The 20,946-nt window shown below is 45.8% G+C and overlaps 2 protein-coding genes across 3 annotated transcripts in view; both read left to right on the top strand.

Moving 5' to 3' along the window:
• Positions 1-9,825: 9,825 nt before the first annotated feature.
• LOC129830186 (zinc-binding protein A33-like) lies at positions 9,826-12,293 on the top strand. The gene has a single exon (XM_055892527.1). It carries the CDS (start codon positions 10,096-10,098, stop codon positions 11,524-11,526), a length of 1,431 nt encoding a protein of 476 aa, XP_055748502.1. The 5' UTR covers positions 9,826-10,095; the 3' UTR covers positions 11,527-12,293.
• Positions 12,294-18,668: 6,375 nt separating this feature from the next.
• Positions 18,669-20,946, top strand: part of mtor (mechanistic target of rapamycin kinase) — a 126,589-nt gene continuing 124,311 nt past the window's right edge. For both annotated transcript variants that reach the window (XM_055892524.1, XM_055892523.1), the window contains exons 1-5: positions 18,669-18,776; positions 19,426-19,567; positions 19,775-19,883; positions 20,056-20,288; positions 20,598-20,798. In XM_055892524.1, coding sequence (XP_055748499.1) covers positions 19,439-19,567; positions 19,775-19,883; positions 20,056-20,288; positions 20,598-20,798 — 672 coding nt within the window. In that variant the 5' untranslated portion in view covers positions 18,669-18,776; positions 19,426-19,438. The remainder of the gene's footprint in view (positions 18,777-19,425; positions 19,568-19,774; positions 19,884-20,055; positions 20,289-20,597; positions 20,799-20,946) is intronic.

The raw sequence follows: 20,946 nt of genomic DNA, 5'->3' as shown, positions 1-20,946 counted from the left end.
GGCCTTACTGAATTGTTCAGTGACTTTCAACGTGGCACCGTCATAGGATGCCACCTTTCCAGCAATTCAGTTCGTCAAATTTATGCCCTGTTAGAATTGCCCCAGTCAATTGTAAGTCCTGTTATTGTGAAGTGGAAACATCTAGGAGCAACAAAGGCACAGCCATGAAGTGGTAGGCCACACAAGCTCACAGAACGCGACCGCTGAGTGCTGAAGTGCATAGCGCGTAGCTCGCCTCCATTGGACTCTGGAGCAGTGGAAACGCGTTACCTGGAGTGATGAATCACGCTTCACCATCTGGCAGTCTGATGAACAAATCTGGGTTTGACGAATGCCAGGAGAACGTTACCTGCCCCAATGCATAGTGCCAACAGTAAAGTTTGGTGGAGCAGGAATAATGGTCTGGGGCTGTTTTTATTTGTTTGGGATAGACCCCTTAGTTCCAGTGAAGGGAAATCTTAATGCTACAGCATGTTAACCAGGAAGTTATGCTTTAATTTTGAAAGCGAAAGTCCAAGCAATCGTAACTTCTAATATGGTTTCTTCTTAATGCTACAGCATACAATGACATTCTAGACGATTCTGTGCTTCCAATTTTGTGGCAACAAGCCGCAAACTGTAAACCATGTATCCTGAGGCTGCATTTTTTGTACCTAGGGATTTTAACAAAGGAAATTTGAGAAAAGGCTGCCTAAATTCTATCAACATATCGACTGTAGCACTCAAGCTGGAAAAACATTGGACCATTGTTACTCTAACTTCCGCGATGCATACAAGGCCCTTCCCCAACCTCCTTTCAGCAAATCTGTCCACAAATCCATTTTGCTCCTCCCTTCCTATAGGCAGAAACTCAAACAGGAAGTACCCGTGCTAAGGACTATTCAACTCTGGTCAGACCAATCGTAATCCACGCTTTAAGATTGTTTTGATCACGCAGACTGGGATATGTTCCGGGTAGCCTCAAAGAATAATATAAACGTAAACGTTGATTCGGTGAGTGAGTTTATAAGGAAGTGTATAGGAGATGTTGTACCCACTGTGACTATTAAAACCTACCCCAACCAGAAACCGTGGATAGATGACAGCATTCGCGCAAAACTGAAAGGGCGTACCACCGCTGTCACGACTTCTGCCGAAGTCGTTGCCTCTCCTTGTCCGGGCGGTGTTCGGCGGTCGACTTCACCGGCCTTCTAGTCATCATCGATCCATTTTTCATTTTCCATTGGTTTTGTCTTGTCTTCCCACACACCTGTTGTCAATCCCATTCATTACCTGTTGTGTATTTAACCCTCTGTTTCCCTTCATGTGTTTGTCAGAGATTGTTCGTTGTCATGTGTTGTGTTAATTGTGTATAGGTGTGCGACGGGTCTTCTTACCTAGATTTGTTTTATATTTTTTCCGTGAGTGTTATGGAGCAGATTACTAGGACTTTAATTAAAGTACTCCATTCTACACTCTATTTGACTCTCCTGCGCCTGACTTCCTCTGCCACTTATACACGCCATTGTGACAACCGCATTTAACCATGGCAAGGAGACTGGGAATATGGCAGAATACAAACAGAGTAGTCATTCCCTCTGTAAGGCAATCAAACAAGCAAAATTTCAGTACAGAGACAAAGTGGAGTCGCAGTTGAACGGCTCAGACACGAGATGTACACTACCGTTCAAAGGTTTGGGGTCACTTATAAATGTCCTTGTTTTTGAAAGAAAAACAAATTTTTTTGTCCATTAAAATAACAAATTGATCAGAAATACAGTGTAGACATTGTTAATGTTGTAAATGACTATTGTAGCTGGAAACGGCAGATTTGTTATGGAATATGTAGGCGTACAGAGGCCCATTATCAGCAACCATCACTCCTGTGTTCTAATGGCATGTTGTCTTAGCTAATCCAAGTTTATCATTTTAAAAGGCTAATTTATCATTAGAAAACCCTTTTGCAATTACGTTAGCACAACTGAAAACTGTTGTGCTTATTAAAGAAGCAATAAAACTGGTCTTCTTTAGACTAGTTGAGTATCTGGAGCATCGGCATTTATGGGTTCGATTACAGGCTCAAAATGGCCAGTAACAAAGACCTTTCTTCTGAAACTTGTCAGTCTATTCTTGTTCTGAGAAATGAAGGCTATTCCATGCGAGAAATTGCCAAGATACTGAAGATCTCGTACAACGGTGTATACTTCTCCCTACACAGAATAGCGCAAACTGTCTCTAACCAGAATAGAAAGAGAAGTCGGAGCCCCGGTGCACAACTGAGCAAGAGGACAAGTACATTAGAGTGTCTAGTTTGAGAAACAGACGCCTTACAAGTCCTCAACTGGCAGCTTCATTAAATAGTACCCGCAAAACACCAGTCTTAACGTCAACAGTGAACAGGCGACTCCGGGATGCTGGCCTTCTAGGCAGAGTTGCAAAGAAAAAACAGGGAGAAGAGATAATCTGTAGACATGCTGAGATAAAAGAACGTACAATTGCCAGAATTCAGCCAGCCTTCACAAGACCATAACATATGCAAATATGTCCCCTTTTGTGTTTTACACCTCGGGCAGAATAATACAATTTCTGTGTGAATGATATTAAGTTTCAATTGCATATAGTACGTTCTATGGATGGTCTTTAACTGCAGTAATTTATGTATGCGAATATATGAACATGACAGGGCATTCTAACATACACTACACTACAAAAGTATGTGGACACCTGCTCGTCGAACATCTCATTCCAAAATGATCGTGGACTTCAGGAAACAGCAGAGGGAGCACCCCCCTATCCACATAGACGGGTCAGCAGTGGAGAAGGTGTAAAGTTTTAAGTTCCTCGGCGTATATATCACTGACAAACTGAAATGGTCCACCCACACAGACAGCACCTTTTCAACCTCAGGAGGCTGAAGAAATTTGGCTTGTCACCTAAAACCCTCACAAACTGTTACAGATGCACAATTGAGAGCATCCTGTCGGGCTGTATCACCGCCTGGTACGGTAACTGCACCCCCCACAGCCGCAGGGTTCTCCAGAGGGTGGTGCGGTTTACCCAACGCTTCACACTACCTGCCCTCCAGGAGCAAACTACCTGCCCTCCAGGACACCTGTAGCACCCGATGGCACAGGAAGGTCAAAAAGATCATTAAAGACAACATCCACCCGAGCCACTGCCTGTTCACCCCGCTATCATCCAGAAGGCAAGGTCAGTCCAGGTGCATCAAAGCTGGGACCGAAAGACTGAAAAACAGCTTCTATCTTAAGGCCATCAGACTGTTAAACAGCCATCACAAGCACAGAGAGGCTGCTGCCTACATACAGACTTGAAATCATGGGCCACTTTAATAAATGAAACACTAGTCACTTTAATAATGCCACTTTATAATGTTTACATATCTTGCATTACTTATCTCATATGTATTCAATGTATTCTATACTATCTATTGCATCTTAGCCTATGCCGCTCTAACATTGCTCATCCATATATTTATATTTATATATTCTTATTCCATTTCTTTACTTAGATTTGTGTGTATTAGGTATTTGTTGTGGAATTGTTTGATATTACTTGTTAGATATTGCTGCACTGTCGGAACTAGAAGCACAAGCATTTCGCTACAATAACATCTGCTTACCATGTGTATGTGTGTCACGTTCTGACCTTAGTTCCTTTTTTATGTCTTTATTTTAGTTTGGTCAGGGCGTGAGTAGGGGTGGGCATGTGTTTTTTTTTATGTTTTGTTCTGTATGGTATATTTCTATGTGTTTGGCCTAGTATGGTTCTCAATCAGAGAAAGGTGTCAGTCGTGGTCTCTGATTGGGAGCCATTTTTAGGTAGCCTGTTTTTCATTGTGTTTTGTGGGTGATTGTTTCCTGTTTCCTGTGTTAGTACCATGTGGGACTGTTTTGGTTGTTTGTTTGTATTTTTGTTTTTTTGTTCAGTGTTCTGTGGATTTATTAAATATCTCATTATGGACACTTACCACGCTGCACATTGGTCCGATCCTTGCTACTCCTCCTCAGATGAAGAGGAAATCCGTTACAGAATCACCCACCAACCAAGGACCAAGCAGCGTGGTAAACAGGAGCAGAGGATTCTGGACTCATGGACATGGGAGGAGATACTAGACGATAAGGGACCCTGGACACAGGCTGGGGAATATCGCCACCCCAAGGAAGAACTGGAGGCAGCGAAAGCTGAGCGGCGGCGATATGAGGCGGTACCAAGGCAGCGCGAAAGGCTAGAGAGGCAGCCCCAAATTCTCTTCTGGGAGGGGGAACACGGGGAGTGTGGCAGAGTCAGGTTGGAGACCTGAGCCCACTCCTCGTGCTTATCGTAAGCAGCGCGTTACTGGCCAGGCACCGTGTTATGCGGTTAAGCGCACGGTGTTGCCAGTACGCGTTCATAGCCAGGAGCGCTATAGGTCAGCCCCCCGCAAGTGCCATGCGAAAGTTGGCATCCAGCCAGGGCGTGTTGTGCCGGCTCAGCGTGTCTGGTCTCCGGTACGGCGTTTCGGCCCAGAGTATCTTGCGCCGGCTCTGCGTGCTGTGTCTCCGGGGCGCTGGGAGGGTGCAGTGCGTCCTATGCCTGCGCTCCGCTCGTGCCGGGCGAATGTGGGCATTGAGCCTATGGGAGAGGTGCGAGTGGTATGCACCAGATCTCCAGTGCTCACTCACAGCCCGTTTCAACCTGTGCCTGCACTCTGGAGGGTCCGGGCTAAAATGGACATCCAGCCTGGAGGAGTGGTGCCAAGGCTGTGCACCAGAGCTCCAGTGCCACCCCACAGCCCGGTCCATCCGGTGCCTCCTCTAAGCACCAGGCCTCCTGTAGGTCTCCCCAGCCTGGTGGGTCCTGTGGCAGCCCCACGCACCAGGCTGTCTCTCCGTCTCCTCCGTCCAGGTTCTCTCTCCAAGCCAGAGCCGCCGGCCAGTCCGGAGCTGCCAGAGCCGCCCGCCAGTCCGGAGCTGCCAGAGCCGAGGCGCCCCTCAGTCCACAGGCACCCCTCAGTCCAGTGCTGCCCTCTACTAGGGTCTCCAATCCGGGGTCGGTGGCGAGGGTCACCACTCCTAAGGTGCCACATAAGTGGGCCGAGGCTATGGTGGAGTGGGGTCCACGTCCCGCTCCAGAGCCGCCACCGCGGTAAATGCCCACCCAGACCCTCCCCTATAGGTTCAGGTTTTGCGGCCGGAGTCCGCACCTTTGGGGGGGGGGGGGGGGGGGGTACTGTCACGTTCTGACCTTAGTTCCTTTTTTATGTCTTTATTTTATTTTGGTCAGGGCATGAGTTGGGGTGGACATTCTATGTTGTTTTTCTATGTTTTGTTCTGTATGGTATATTTCTATGTGTTTGGCCTAGTATGGTTCTCAATCAGAGACAGGTGTCAGTTGTTGTCTCTGATTGGGAGCCATATTTAGGTAGCCTGTTTTTCATTGTGTTTTATGGGTGATTGTTTCCTGTGTTAGTGTTTGCACCATACGGGACTGTTTTGGTTGTTTGTTTGTATTTTTGTTATTTTGTTCAGTGTTCTGTGGATTTATTAAATATCTCATTATGGACACTTACCACGCTGCACATTGGTCCGATCCTTGCTACTCCTCCTCAGACGAAGAGGAAATCCGTTACAATGTGACCAATAAAATTTTATTTTATTTCCTGTTTCAGCTTGACAATGCACCCTGTGCACAAAGCCAGGTCCATACAGAAATGGTTTGTCAAGATCGGTGTGGAAGAACTTGACTGGCCTGTACAGAGCCCTGACCTCAACCACATCGAACACCTTTGGAATGAATTGGAACGCCGACTGCGAGCCAGGCCTAATTGCCATCAGTGCCCGACCTCACAAATGCTCTTGTGGCTGAATGGAAGCAAGTCCCCACAGCAATGTTCCAGTGTATAAATGTACAGAAGAGTGGAGGCTGTTATAGCAGCAAAGGGGGGACCAACTCCATATTAATGCCCATAATTTTGTAATGGGATGTTCGACGAGCCGGTGTCCACATACTTTTGGCCATGTAGTGTATGTTAGAATGCCCTGTCATGTTCATATAATCTCAGACATAAATTACAGCAGTTAAAGACCATCCATAGAACGTACTATATGCTAGTGAAAATTAATATCATGCACACAGAAATTGTATTATTCTGCCCGAGGTGTAAAACACAAAAGGGGACATATTTGCATGTGTTATGTTCTTGTGAAGGCTGGCTGAATTCTGTCAAGAGTATGTTCTTCTATCTCAGCATGTCTACAGATTATCTCCTCTCCCTGTTTTTGTTTGCTTGAAAATGTTGATACTGGAGACTGTTATCAGAAGAAACTGTGTAACCTAACATTTATAGGGGCTAAGAAATGCATTGTCATTAATTGGAAGGTTGGTTATTCTCCCACCATGGATGGAAGAAATGTAACACTATATATCAATAGATTAAAGGTATACTGTGCAACTTTCATAAGGTCTATCTGCCTTGTCAGAGGAGATATATTTTTAGGCAATCCTAAACTTCTGGTCTAATCAGTCCTGGCCCTGGGGCTCTGCCATACTGTTGGTTGTCACTCTGGCCTTGACTTGACGCACCTGAAACCAATAATAAATGTTTCACTAAGATCCTAAAGCTGAGTGGGTTGTGTTGGGTTTGGGCGCTGCAGGGCCGTGGCCCTCTAGGGACAGGACTGGTTGACCCAGTTATATTGTGTGCAAGTAAAAATAGCTCTACTGTACTATTAGTCCTATGCTATGAATTATATGTAGGATTTACTGTTTCTGTGTGTTAATGTGTAGGTGTATGTGTGTTTCTATTTAACTTTTGTTTTCCAAAGCTTTCCCTTGAGACATAAAAAAAATTGAAAGTTGAGTTATTGACTAGACTGGTGGGGGTCGGGCATGCAGGCGGCTCTGGTTGGCTGGGCAGTCTGGCTGAAATTTGATTTATAGGATGTCTTGATAAAGACCATCAAAAGTCTTTGTACTTTATTTATAAGAGTTGTTAATTTGTCAGGCTATTGGTCAAAGGTGCAACACAAAATTGATTATTGAATTATCTTTGATATAGTTCAGTCTTATCAATCACTTAAACATATTTAATAATGATCTCTTATCTAGATCGATGACTGTGGGGACAACCGAAGAACCCTTTTAGCCAAGTGATGTCCCCCCCACCTCTAAAACCACTTCTAAACTTCACAGGATCAGTCACCATCACTACAATCTTCTTCACCATCACTTTTTCGGCCTCTTCCTACACCAGGCACCAAACCTCCACCAAGTCCACAGACTAGTGGGGAACAAAACCCACCTCTTCCAAGGCCACGCCTGGCTTCAAAACCTCCTCAGCCTCTGCAGACCAATGGGGTCCAAACTCAAACCCCACCTCTACCTTCACCTCCCAGCAAGGTTACAAACAATCCTCAGCGTCTGCTGACCAGCCATGGGGTCCAAACCCAAGTCCCACCTCAGCATTCGCTGCCTGGCCAGGTTCTCAACCAACCTCAGCCTTCGCTGACCATCAGTGGGGTCTACACTCAAGCCCCACCTCAGCCAGCGCCGCCTAACCAGGTTCCAAACCAGCCTCCACTGACCGCCAATGGGGTTTACACTCAAGGCCCACCTCAGCCGGTGCTTCCAAGCAAGGTTCTGAACTCACTTCAGCCTCCAATGATAACCAGTGGAGTCCAGATTGGTGACCTACCCTAGCCTTTCCTGCCTAGCTAGGTTCCAAACCCACCTGAACCTTCTGGGCCACGCCAACCAGAAGGACCTCTGGGTGCCCAGACTGGCCCTGGCTCTTAGCCTTCAACTCAGCAACTGGCAGGGGTGGAGCATCCTGACCCCTTTCTCTCACTATTGCTACCACAGCAAGACAATGGGGACAACAGGAAGAAGCTCCTTGTTGCCTCCGCTCATAGTGTACCCAGACCTAAGATGCCTTACTTCGAAAGTGGCCATAGACAGCCTCCTAGGTAACCATGGTCACCTTTTGGAGCAGTACAAGTTTTAAGTGCTCCTGGATCATCTGAAACGGCCAAATGCACAGAAACTGGCCATTCACCTCAGCGCGCAATGCCCTGAATGCCAAGTATGTACAGCCCCCTCTGCTCGTGCAGAGTGAAATTGGCAACATCCTCAGTGCGCCACACAGCCTTCCAAGAATTCGCTCTCTCCATCCAATCCTTGATAGGCATGCTGCAGACACGCCAGTTACAGCTCTCCTTCTGGTAAGCAGCAACAATTGAACCAGAACAAGCCTAAGTTGAAAGAACATTTCCTTGGCTCAGGTCCTGAGTTCAAGCAGCTCTCGGGAGAAAAAGGCCAAGGATTGGATCTCATTTAAAAGCCGCTGCTGGAGGTGTACTCCCCAAAGGAATTCAGCCTAAAAAAGTCATGCAACACCTGCAAGGAGTTACACCTCACTGTGCTACATTTTATTTTGTAATTTCGCAGATGCTCTTATCTAGCGTCATACCGGAAGACCACACTAGTGTCCTTATGGTGAGCATTGACAAAGCAGAGACCGTCATGATGAGGAGGTCTTTGTTGGTACTCTTATAACAAGATTCAGGAGCTAACCAACATGAAGGACTGGAGGTATGTTGACTGCCGAAACAACTCTGTAGACGACATCACTTGAGAGACAACTCTTGCAGAACTTGCCCAACCGCAGAGATGGAGTTCGCGGCCTGCCTTATTGAGTCACACAGAAGACCAATGGCCAACCTGGCCATCAACCTCCATGCTGGAAGGAGCAACAGAAGAGCTGAAGAAGGTTACCTTCTGCTTCAATGTTGCAATAGGTCCCAGCATCACACGTCCTGATACCTCCCAATTCCAGACATGGCAGGAGCTCCTTAAAGCCACAGAAAAATCACTTCACTGGGCGGCTGGCACCAAGGCTGAAACCTTTCTCCTACAGCAGGTCCAGGCAGAGTCTTTCCCAGAAGACCTGAATGCCCTCAAATCAGGGAAACCCACATCCAAACAGAGTTGACCTCTCGCTTTCTCACCTGAGTTTGACCCGGTTCTCTGGGGTGAGAGGACGGCTCTCCCTGGCTCAGAACGGATCTTAAGAGAGGTCAGAAGGAAATTCTGGCTGCTGAGAGATCGTGCAGCCATCCTCAAACAACAGCAAGCCTGTCACCAGTGCCGTATATGGCGATTTCCAGGATGGAGAAACGGTGGGGTGTTATCTTCAAATATATGACCATCCACTGTGCCCATCACGGCCTGCTGGAGAGCATCGACACTGATGCTTTTTTGATGGCCTTCTGCTGGTTTATTTCCTAACTTGGGACGAATCACTAATTATTGGCAGACAGAGGCACAAACTTCAGAGGAGGTGCCCTCCAATAGAAACTGGTGGATCACCATTTTACCTTTCAGTTCCACCCCCTACCTTCGGGGGTGTGTGGGAGAAGGGAACCCGGTCTGTAAAGGTGGCACTGCAGGTGGCACTTGGCGACGAGACAGTGACGGAAACTGGACAATCATCTAATACTGCAGTGGATTTGGTGTGCCCTGGCTGGTCATACTAAGACTTCACCAACAGAAAATAGAGATTCCAAGAAGCATTTGAAGGCAGCATTTGACTGCCGCCGATGACTATATTACAAACATTGTGATGTTCATTTTTTTATGGTGTACCATATACCATTTATTAATGGCACCATTGTGTTCTGTAATTTAAATTGGAGCTTTGTAAGTTATTTGCCCAGTATTACGAGATGGCTGTCTTTCTACATTGATAGTAATACAACTTTGAAGACAAACACACACACACACCTTGCATGTGACCTAGCAGCGCTCCACCCACATCTTACTAGTTAAACAGGGAGAAGTAGAATAACACAGCAGCACAGTAGCATGCAGCTATTCAGCGATACTCTCAGCGTTCATTGTTTACTGATTTGATTTATTTGCATTATCTATGGACTTTGTTCATTGGAATCGTTGGAAATAATCAACATTCAAACAACCATCGAAGACAAAGAGACAGCATAATCAAAACTGTGGTCTACTGACCTCGCTGCTGTCATTTTTCAAAAGTGAAAGTAAGCCTCGTGAAAGTAAACCTTCATTCCAGAAGCCATTACAAAAGAGAGACAGTGGTGGTGAAAAATGGCAACTAAACCTTCTCTACCAGAGGAGGATCTCTGCTGTCCTGTGTGTTGTAATATTTTCAGGGATCCAGTTTTCCTGCCGTGTACTCACAGCATCTGCAAAGCCTGTCTTCAGGAATTCTGGAAACAGAAGGGATCTCGGGAATGTCCAATGTGCCGGGAAAGATTGGCAATGGAAAACCCCCCATGTAACCTGGTTTTAAAGAACCTGTGTGAGGCCTTCTTACAGGAGCAAAGTCAGAGAGATTCAACAAGGTCAGAGGTGCTCTGCAGTCGGCACAGTGAGAAACTCAAACTATTCTGTCTGGATGATAAGCAGCCCATCTGTGTGGTGTGTCGGGATTCAAAAATACATAAAAAGCATGACTGTATCCCCACGGATGAAGCTGCACTGGATTATAAAGAGGAAGTTAAGACTGCACTGAAACCCCTAAAGGAGATGCTGGAGGACTATAAGGAAATTAAACTGATCTGTGATCAAACAGCAGAGCACATTAAGAGCCAGGCAGAGCACACAGAGAAGCAAATTAAGAAGGAGTTTAAGAAGCTTCACCAGTTTCTACAAGATGAAGAGGAGGCCAGGATTGCTGCACTGAGGAAGGAAGAGAAGCAGAAGAGTCAGATGATGAAGACGAAGATTGAAGAGATGACCAGAGAGACCTCTTCACTTTTAGACACAATCAGAGACATAGAGAAGGAGCTGGGAGGTGAAGACATCTCATTCCTGCAGAACTACAATGCCACAGTGAAAAGAGCCCAGTACACACTGCCAAATCCACAGAGGGTTTCAGGATCACTGATCCATGTGGCAAAGCACCTGGGAAACCTGCAGTTCAGAGTCTGGGAGAAGATGCAGGGGATAGTTAAATACACTAATTTGATTCTGGACCCCAACACTGCCCATCCACATCTCATCCTGTCTGAGGATCTGACTAGTATGATATACTGTGATGAGCCACAGCAGCTTCCTGACAACCTAGAGAGATTTGATGAATGCTTTGTGGTCCTGGGCTCTGAGGGCATTAGCTCAGGGACAAATAGCTGGGACATTGATGTTGGAGGAAATAAAGCCTGGGTCCTGGGTGTGGCCCCAGACTCTGTCCAGAGGGAGGGCGAGTTCGGCTTCAGACATAGAACCTTGGGTGTGTGGTGTATTGATGATAAATATTATACACATTCCTTATCAGAGGCACTTACTCCATCCACTCCATTCAAAGTGAGTAAGCCCCAGAAAATCAGAATGCAGCTGGACTGGGAAAAAGGACAGCTCTCATTTGTTGACCCAGTCAATAACACGCAACTTCATAAATTCATGCATACTTTCAAAGACAGAGTCTTTCCATACATCTCTAGCAAACACCCTCTTAGGATTTCTTTGTCAGGGGATTCCGCCTCTGTCCAAATCAGGTACAAACATGCTGTAAACTAGTCAGTAACACTCACTGATTTCCTTCAGTGCAAGATTCTCACAGAGGGAGAGCACAGACTGTGATGGCGTGAACAGGACCTTCCTCCATCAACAATACTCCTGCTGTAACTCTCACCTGTCGAACAACATGCTGTTTAGAACTATGTCCATTTGTATAACAGCATATAAATACATGTTATGTTGCATTGCTTATTACTGTTATCAGTGGGGATTTCCATTTCCTGTGTGTTATAGAGCAGGATTCTTAAAGTGTTCTGTTCTGAGGCCCCGTTCCAAGGCCCTCAAAATGTGTGCTCAATATTCATTCTTGATGCTGACAATATGAAATTGAACAATGTTTTAGGCCTAATTCCTGTAAAACACTGTTTAACAGTTTGTTCGTGTGAGATGTTTTGCCTTTTCTATAGTTTTGTTGTCGTTGTTATTTTCATTTTTTGTTTTATATTTGCTTTTTCAGGAACCCCTGGGATGCATCAAACAGACACATGACATTGTGACTGTGACACATTGCTGAAGCCTTCTGTAATGTATTCTTAGTACTGTAATACCTATAGCATACTGGCATTAATATTTCCTTCATTGTTTTTTCTTTGAGTATTTCAGAATAATTCTTTATTCTGTCCATTCAATTAGTTTAATCCTGATTTTTGTGTTCCAATAACCAGTCCCACAGTAATGTCCAATTATTTTCTTGGACAATGTCGACCCTTGGTGGTTAGAGTAGACTACTACGACTGAGATTGATCATAAAAAATGTTTTGATAAGCTTTATTGGTGACCATTTGTGCCCGGCTGATTTGTAGGGGCCCAGATTTCAGAACATCAGCTATCTGGATTTGGGTGAAGGAGAAATGGGGGAGGCTTGGGCGAGTTGCTGTGGGGGGTGCAGGGCTGTTGAACGGGGTAGGGGTAGCCAGGTGGAAAGCATGGCCAGGCATAGAAAAATTCTTATTGCAATTCTCAATTATAGTGGATTTATCGGTGGTGACAGTGTTTCCTAGCCTCAGTGCAGTGGGCAGCTGGGAGGAGGTGCTCTTATTCTCCATGGACTTTATAGTGTCCCAGAACTTTTTTGAGTTTGTGCTACAGGATGCAAATTTCTGCTTGAAAAAGCTAGCCTTTCCTAACTGCCTGTGTATATTGGTTTCTAACTTCCCTGAAAAGTTGCATATCATGGGGGCTATTCGATGCTAATGCGGAACGCCACAGGATGCTTTTGTGCTGGTCAAGGGCAATCAGGTCTGGAGAGAACCAAGGGCTATATCTGTTCCTGGTTCTACATCTTTTGAATGGGGCATGCTTATTTAAGATGGTGAGGAAGGCCCTTTTGAAAAATAACCAGGCATCCTCTACTGACGGGATGAGGTCAATATCCTTCCAGGATATCCCGGCCAGGTTGATTAGAAAGGCCTGCTCGCTGAAGTGTTTTAGGGAGCGTTTGACAGTGAGGAGGGGTGGTCGTTTGACCGCAGACCTATTACGGATGCAGGCAATGAGGCAGTGATCGCTGAGATCTTGGTTGAAAACAGCAGAGGTGTTGGTTAGGAGGGCAAGTTGGTTAGGATGACATCTATGAGGGTGCCCGTGTTTACGGCTTTGGGGTTGTACCTGGTAGGTTCATTGATAATTTGTGTGAGATTGAGGGCATCAAGCTTAGATTGTAGAATGTCCAGGGTGTTAAGCATGTCCCAGTTTAGGTCACCTAGCAGCAGGAGCTCTGAAGATAGATGGGGGGCAATCAGTTCACATATGGTGTCCAGAGCACAGCTGGGGGCAGAGGGTGGTCTATAGCAAGCGGCAACAGAGAGACTTGTTTCTGGAAAGGTGGATTTTTAAAAGTAGAATCTCAAATTGTTTAGGTACAAACCTGGATAGTAAGACAGAACTCTGCAGGCTATCTCTGCAGTTGATTGCAACACCGCCCCCTTTGGCAGTTCTATCTTGTCAGAAAATGTTATAGTTAGGGATGGAAATTTCAGGTTTTTTGTGGTCTTCCGAAGCCAGGATTCAGACACGGCTAGGACATCCGGGTTGCAGAGTGTGCTAAAGCAGTGAATAAAACAAACTTTGGGAGGAGGCTTCTAATGTTAACATGCATGAAACCAAGGCTTTTACGATTACAGAAGTCAAAAAATGAGAGAACCTAGGGAATAGGACTGGAGCTAGGCACTGCATGGCCTGGATTAACCCCTACATCACCAGAGGAACAGAGGAGGAGTAGGATAAGGGTACGCCTAAAGGCTGTAAGAACTGGTTGTCTAGTACGTCCGGAACAGAGAGTAAAAGGAGCAGGTTTCTGGGTGCGATAGAATAGATTCATGGTATTTTTATTTATTTATTTATTTTACCGTTATTTTACCAGGTAAGTTGACTGAGAACACGTTCTCATTTGCAGCAACGACCTGGGGAATAGTTACAGGGGAGAGGAGGGGGATGAATGAGCCAATTGTAAACTGGGGATTATTAGGTGACCATGATGGTTTGAGGGCCAGATTGGGAATTTAGCCAGGACACCGGGGTTAACACCCCTACTCTTACGATAAGTGCCATGGGATCTTTAATGACCTCAGAGAGTCAGGACACCCGTTTGTATAATGTACAGACAAAGGTATAGTTGGATGTGAATACCGTGGAGGTAGGCCTAGGCATTGAGTGATGATGAGAGAGATATTGTCTCTAGAGACATCATTTAAACCAGGTGATGTCATCACATGTGTGGGAGGTGGAACTAAAGGGTTGGCTAAGGCATATTGAACAGGGCTTGAGGCTCTACAGTGAAATAAGACAATAATCACTAACCAGAACAGCAATGGACAAGGCATAGTTACATTAATGCAACCGCTGTGTCAGATTTAAAAAAAACTTTAGTAAAAAGCACACCATGCAATAATCTGAGACAGCACTCAAATATAATAATAATATTTCTCCGCCATATTGGAGTCAACAGAAATACGAAATTACATCATAAATATTCCCTTACCTTTGAATATCTTCATCAGAATGCAATGCCAGGAATCCTAGTTCCACAATAAATCTTTATTTTTGTTCGACGTCCATTACTTATGTCATATTAGCAACTTTATCTAGCATGTGTAGTACACGTGTCCAAACACTGGCGCATTGAAGGCAAACGTCGGATGAAATCTTCAAAAAGTTATATTACTAGTCTAATAAACTTGTCGAAATTAGTAGAGAATCAATCGTTAGGATGTTGTTATCATATATATCCAATAACGTTCCAACCGGAGCATTTCTTCATGTCTATATAACTCATGGCAAACATGGACATCACATGCCTAGCGTGCGTGGCCAGGAACTGACAATCTGCCAGACCAGTCACTCCAATAGCTCCCATCTGGCCCCACTTCACACTAGAGGCTTCATTCCACGTTCTACCGACTATTGACATCTAGTGGAAGGCGTATGAAGTGCATACAGATCCATAAATGACAGAGATTTGAATAGGCGATGACTTTCCCATCGATCCATTTCAGATTTTTCACTTCCTGTTTGGAAGTTTGCCTGCCAAATGAGTTCTGTTATACTCACAGACATAATTCAAACGGTTTTGGAAACTTCAGAGTGTTTTCTATCCAATAGTAATAATACTATGCATATATTATAATCTGGGACAGAGTAGGAGGCCGTTCAATTTGGGCACCAATTCATCCAAAAGTGAAAATGCTGCCCCCTATCCCAAAGAAGTTAAGGAGAGGCATGCGTTGCCGATTGATCACAAGGGTCCAGTGAGTAGTGAGGCTGGTTGGAGACATGGCGATTCAGACATCTAGCGGGCCGGGGCTAGCAAGCTAGCAGAAGGGCCTCAGAAGGACATTGCGAAGGGGGAAGTCTGTTTATAGCCTCCTCGTACGTTTACGTCGGTAGACCAGTCGTGATGGATTAGTAGGGTTCCGTGTGGTAAAGGGGATAGGTATTGTAGCCCAGGAGTGGCTGATGGAACTCTTCAGCTAGCTGGGAGATGGGCCTAGCATGGGCTAGCTCCAGGCTAGTTGGTGCTTGCTTCGGGACAGAGATGTTAGCCAGGAGTAGACACTCCGATTGCAGCTAGCTAGCTAAGATGATCCAGGTGAAAAGGTTTAGAGCTTGCGGTGGGAGTCCGGTGATTTGGAGAGAAAATAGGTCCGGTATGCTCTGGTTTGAATCGCTTTGTGCAAACTGGAGAGAGTTTTCCGAGCTAAAGGTTAGTTGATGACCGCTAGCAGTGGTTAGCTGACTACTAGCTAGTAGCTAGTAAGCTCGCTAGCTTCTGTTGGGGTTCCGATTCAGGAGTAAAGAAAATACTTTAGAAAAAAGCAGATACACAAAGGCTAGGTGAGGCAGGAGGCAGGTTGCATGATAGAATTTTGAAGTTGAGGTTTAGAAAAAAGATAAAAAAAGATTTGCGAAGAAAAAATATATAAAAGATATATACATGGGACACGACAAAGACGAGGACAAAGACGTCTGACTGCTACGCCATCTTGGAAACATGTGCCTTGTCCATGTTCAGTCTCACCTTGATTGATGACAGGAATACATGCAATTATATTTCATATTACAAATACATTTCTTACATATCTCTTGGAGGGCCAGAAAATAAATTAACAGTGGACAATCATTTTTACCTGGTCAAAAATCTCCACATCATGTTGTTGTGTGCTAGCTAGCTAACATTAATAAAACTGTCTGGCTAGCTGACTAGGCAGGCTGAGGTATATAAGTACAGTAGCTAGCAAGGTCAATCTAAAAACAGCTTAAATTATTTATTCCTATTTAACAATATTTACTTATATAAAGACAAAACATGGTAAAGAAAGTGTTCTCTTTCCAGTCTTTTCGGTCCTCTGAAGCAGCAGGTAGCAGCAGGTAATTCTGAGGTAATTATTTTGCGTTGACTGAGCGAGCGTTTATGCGGTGAAATAGAACTAGAACTGCCTTCATCATCCTTCTTTCGCGAACGCTACAAGGTAAAATTGAGCCAAATAACCCACATAGCAACAGACACTTTGGTTCATTGTGAAATCTGGTCAGAATGTTGCAAGTTCTAGCAACAGCCCTAGCAACAGAAGCTAGAACTCATCGAATCCCATTGTGATGACGAGGAGGACACTATTTGGCCAGGAGACACTATTTGGCATAACAGGCCCCCTGGTAAAAACAGCCAGAGGACACCGGTACATCTCGGGAATAGTAGATTATGCCACCCGATATCCCGAGGCCATTCCCCTAAGGACGGCAATGTGCAAGGTTATCGCCCGGGAGTAGTTCCACCTCTTCAGCTGGGTGGGCATCCCGAACGAGATCCTGACCGACCAAGGTACCGAGTTCATGTCCCGACTAATGAAAGATTTGTGTGCTCTCCTACAGATAAAGCAGATCCGGACCTCCGTCTTTCATCCGCAGACCGATGGGCTCATCGAACAGTTCAATAACACGCTCAAACAAATTCTGCGGAAGGTCATCGAGCGGGATGGGAAGAACTGGGACCAGCTACTGCCCCACCTAATGTTCTCGATCCGAGAAGTGCCACAAGGCTCCACTGGGTTTTTCCCTTTTGAAATCCTCTACGGGAGGAGACCACGCGGCCTACTGGATCTCGCCAAGGAGGTGTGGGAAGTCCAGCAGCGTGGTGGAACACGTAGAGACAATGAGGGAGTGGATGACAGCCATATGGCTAGTGGTAAGGGAACATATGAAGAAGGCCCAGCCAAGGTCTACAATTGGGGTACCTAGTCCCGATAGTTCCATGTGAGTGACAAGGTGCTGGTTTTAATCACAACCGCAGAAAGTAAGTTCCTGGCAACATGGCATGGGCCGTACGAGGTGACAGAGAGGCTGGGACCCGTAAATTACCGCGGATGGCAGCCGAGGAGACGGAAACCCCAAAATATTTACCATGTGAACCTATTGAAGAGGTGGCATGTGAGGACAGCCTTGGCCATGTTGTGATCAAACCTGGGACGTTGATGGGACCAGTGCTGGTCCCGAGCAATGAGGGCCTCGGACCGGCCCAGAAGTAAGCACTCTGGGAGCTCATCGATCGGAGACACCGGTGAGTTTTCGATGAGGCCGTGAAGCAGGAGGTGGAGGCTATGCTGAGGATGGAAGTCATCGAGGAGTCCCACAGTGCATGGTGCAGCCCCATCATGTTGTTTCCCAAACCGGATGGTAGTCTGCGTTTCTGCAATGATTCCGGGGGGGGAACGTCATCAGTTTGTTCGACGCCTACCTCATGCCGAGGATGGACGAGCTCATCGACCGGTTGGGAAAGGCCCGGTACATCAGCACCCTGGACCTGACCAAAGGATATTGGCAGGTACCCTTGGCAGCCTCCTCTCGGGAGAAGACTGCATTCTTGACACCGGACGGCTTATACCAATACCGGGTCCTCCCGTTCGGTCTCCATGGAGTCGTGCCCAAGGCCTAGCGCCTGATGGACCGAGTCCTCTGACCCCACCAACAGTAAGCAGCAGTCTATTTGGTTGACATCATCATCCACAGCCATGGTTGGGAAGAGCACCTGATGCGCCTCCAGGCAGTGCTGGACGTGCTCAGGCAAGCCTGGTTGACAGGGAATGCCAGGGAGAGACTCCTCGAGGCTACATCACGCGGCGGTGGCTCCCTCTGCTGGACGTGACAGGTCTCGACGGGTCCTCCGGCCAGGACTAATTGGGGCTGATTTTGGCTTCTGAGTAATCAAGGGGGTGATTGCTCACTGGCCGTATGGGCCCATAAAGCTGCCAGGAGGGCAGCACACAGGAGGGTTGGAGGTAATGAGAGGTTGCTACCAGATAGACGTCCTCACGGTCTTCTAGAACTGAGGGGCTTGGTGTTCTACCCCAGAGGAGACAGCGTTCCTTGAAGCCCAGAAGAGGTCTCCTGGAGGAAACATGTTTATTTTCTTTTGTTTTAAATAAACACCCTTGAAACAGAGGTATCACACTTGTCTGAGCTGTGTAAACGTCTAGATCAAACCCCCTGGACTGCCACACAACATATATATATTTATACTTTGCTAAACAGGTGGGGCTCTGCCCTGAATGACGGGTCGCCAAAACATACATATATTTATGTGGGTAGACCTACAACTGATCTTACAGTAGTCAATCGATTTGCCTCGGGCTGGAACGCACCCAAACACATTTCTGCGCAAAGGCTTCGCAAGTTGATGTTGGTGAAGAATTTATCTATCCAAAACAGACCCTCTGTTGACGGAAAACTAGCCAGCAGTTAGCCAGCAAGCTAGCTAGGTAAGCAATTATTTGTTTTGCTTGTGCTATACATAACATAGTCAAAACACCAAAATAAAAGCGTAAGTAAGATAGCTATGTGTAATGTTTGTTGTGCTCTCATTCGTGCTGTCCTTCCACTTCAACCGGGCGCGTTAGCTTAGCATGCCTTTTCTAGCAGCTAGCTAGCTACTGTACAGTAGCTAACTTGCTAGCTAACGACATTTGTCCAGCTTGCAAAGCTATTGAATTGTCAATTGAATTCAAATACTTAGCAGTTTGGTATGTTGCAAATATTTTCAATAAATTACCTAGCCAAATAGTAGCTAACGTTTGCATTTTGAGCTAACGTTAACGGTAGGTAACGTTAGCTAGTTAACTTTAGTAGTAGCTGTATAGCTAGCTACCCAAATGAAACCTTGCAAATGGAACCAACTTGACATGCTTTAGTTAGCGTGGTAGATGTCTAGCTCTGGACTAGTTATCTAGACAGTAGCCAACTAAACTAAACTCTGCGATTTACGATGAGGTTGGGCGGCGATCGTATATCGTGGAATTGATTTTAATCGGCAAGTTAGACCGTAAACTGACAATTGCAAGCTGCATGGTGGGTTATATAGACGACATCTGTTTGTGTATCTAGCTTGCTAAATTATTCTGCTATCTACAGGTCTGGTTCCCCAATGGTTATCATGTCTGGCACAGCCACTGTGCTGCAACAATTTGTCAGTGGCCTGAAGAGTCGAAATGAAGACACAAGAGCAAAATCTGCGAAAGATCTCCAGCACTATGTGACGACAGAGCTCAGAGAGGTACTACTAGCTAGCTACAGTCTGTACTGTAGCTGTAACACTTGCATTATAATACAACACTTTTACCAACTCTCCTTATTTAACTACACACTCTCTGGAATGTTTTATGTTTCCTACAACATTGTCATGAGCTATTACATGCAGTCAGTGGGGTTTATCCAGTATGGTTTTGTCTGATTGTGATGTGTACTTGCATTCTGTCCTAAGTTGAGCCAAGATGAAGCCACTACTTTCTACGATGAATTGAATCATCACATTTTTGAGCTGGTTTCCAGCTCTGATGTGAATGAGAAAAAAGGAGGGATTCTTGCTATAGGTAAGTCAGATGATTTGCCTCAATGATGACACAACTTGGCACAAATGAATTGCAAGGTCTAAGACACTCAATAATGTTTTGTTCAATTTGTTGGGAGTTTACATTACTACTCCTGTCTACACACAAGTGAAGCTGACACAATCCATGTCACTGACTCGTTTATTTGCTTCAGTGAGTCTGATTGGAGTAGAAGGAGGCAATGCCACCCGAATCAGCCGCTTCGCCAACTACCTCCGCAACCTGCTGCCCTCCAGTGACTCGGTGGTCATGGAGATGGCCTCCAAGGCCATGGGCCACCTGTCCATGGCAGGGGACACCTTCACCGCAGAGTATGTGGAGTTTGAGGTGAAGAGGGCACTGGAGTGGCTGGGCGCCGACAGGAACGAGGGCAGACGCCATGCTGCGGTTAGTGTGACACACACAGCTAGCCTGCTGTTTGTTTTGTCAACCACTATAGGATAAAACTGCAGGTGGTTGCATTTTTTTGCCAATGTGGGCTAAAGCACTTATCAGGACAAGCCCACAGCCCTGCTCTGCTTTAGGGGCTGACTTAGTGGTTTCTAGCTAAACTACACTTTTCACCATCCCTAATAACTATTCATGATGGTGAAAGGGGTAGTAATAACACTGTTAGTACAGTTTTTTTTTGTTGCTTTCCTTTCGGTAAAAAGCTTTGAGTTTGAAAATGTCCCCTTTTATATTCTTACTTTACAGGTTCTTGTCCTAAGGGAGTTGGCCGTCAGCGCACCCACCTTTTTCTTCCAGCAAGTCCAGCCCTTTTTCGACAACATCTTCTATGCGGTTTGGGACCAGAAGCAGGCCATCCGCGAAGGGGCCGTGGCCGCTCTCAGGGCCTGCCTCATCCTCACTACCCAACGAGAGACCAAGGAGATGCAGAAACCACAGTGGTACAAAGTAGGTCCCTCGCAATCAATATCTAATTCGTTTAGCATTTTCTAAAACCTACGTCACTCACACACAATCAAAGTTTGATTGATCATGAGCCATCATTTTAACATATTTCAACCAGTTGCAATGAAAGCGCTCACTATTTGTTTTATGT

This window comes from Salvelinus fontinalis, chromosome 31 (genome assembly GCF_029448725.1).
Source record: "Salvelinus fontinalis isolate EN_2023a chromosome 31, ASM2944872v1, whole genome shotgun sequence".
Taxonomy (NCBI): domain Eukaryota; kingdom Metazoa; phylum Chordata; class Actinopteri; order Salmoniformes; family Salmonidae; genus Salvelinus; species Salvelinus fontinalis.
This window is presented reverse-complemented; position numbering and strand designations above follow the sequence as displayed.

Bases quoted from the DNA above. Each gene is read 5' to 3' on its own strand.
- LOC129830186 (XM_055892527.1), top strand. From the start codon at position 10,096: ATGGCAACTAAACCTTCTCTACCAGAGGAGGATCTCTGCTGTCCTGTG.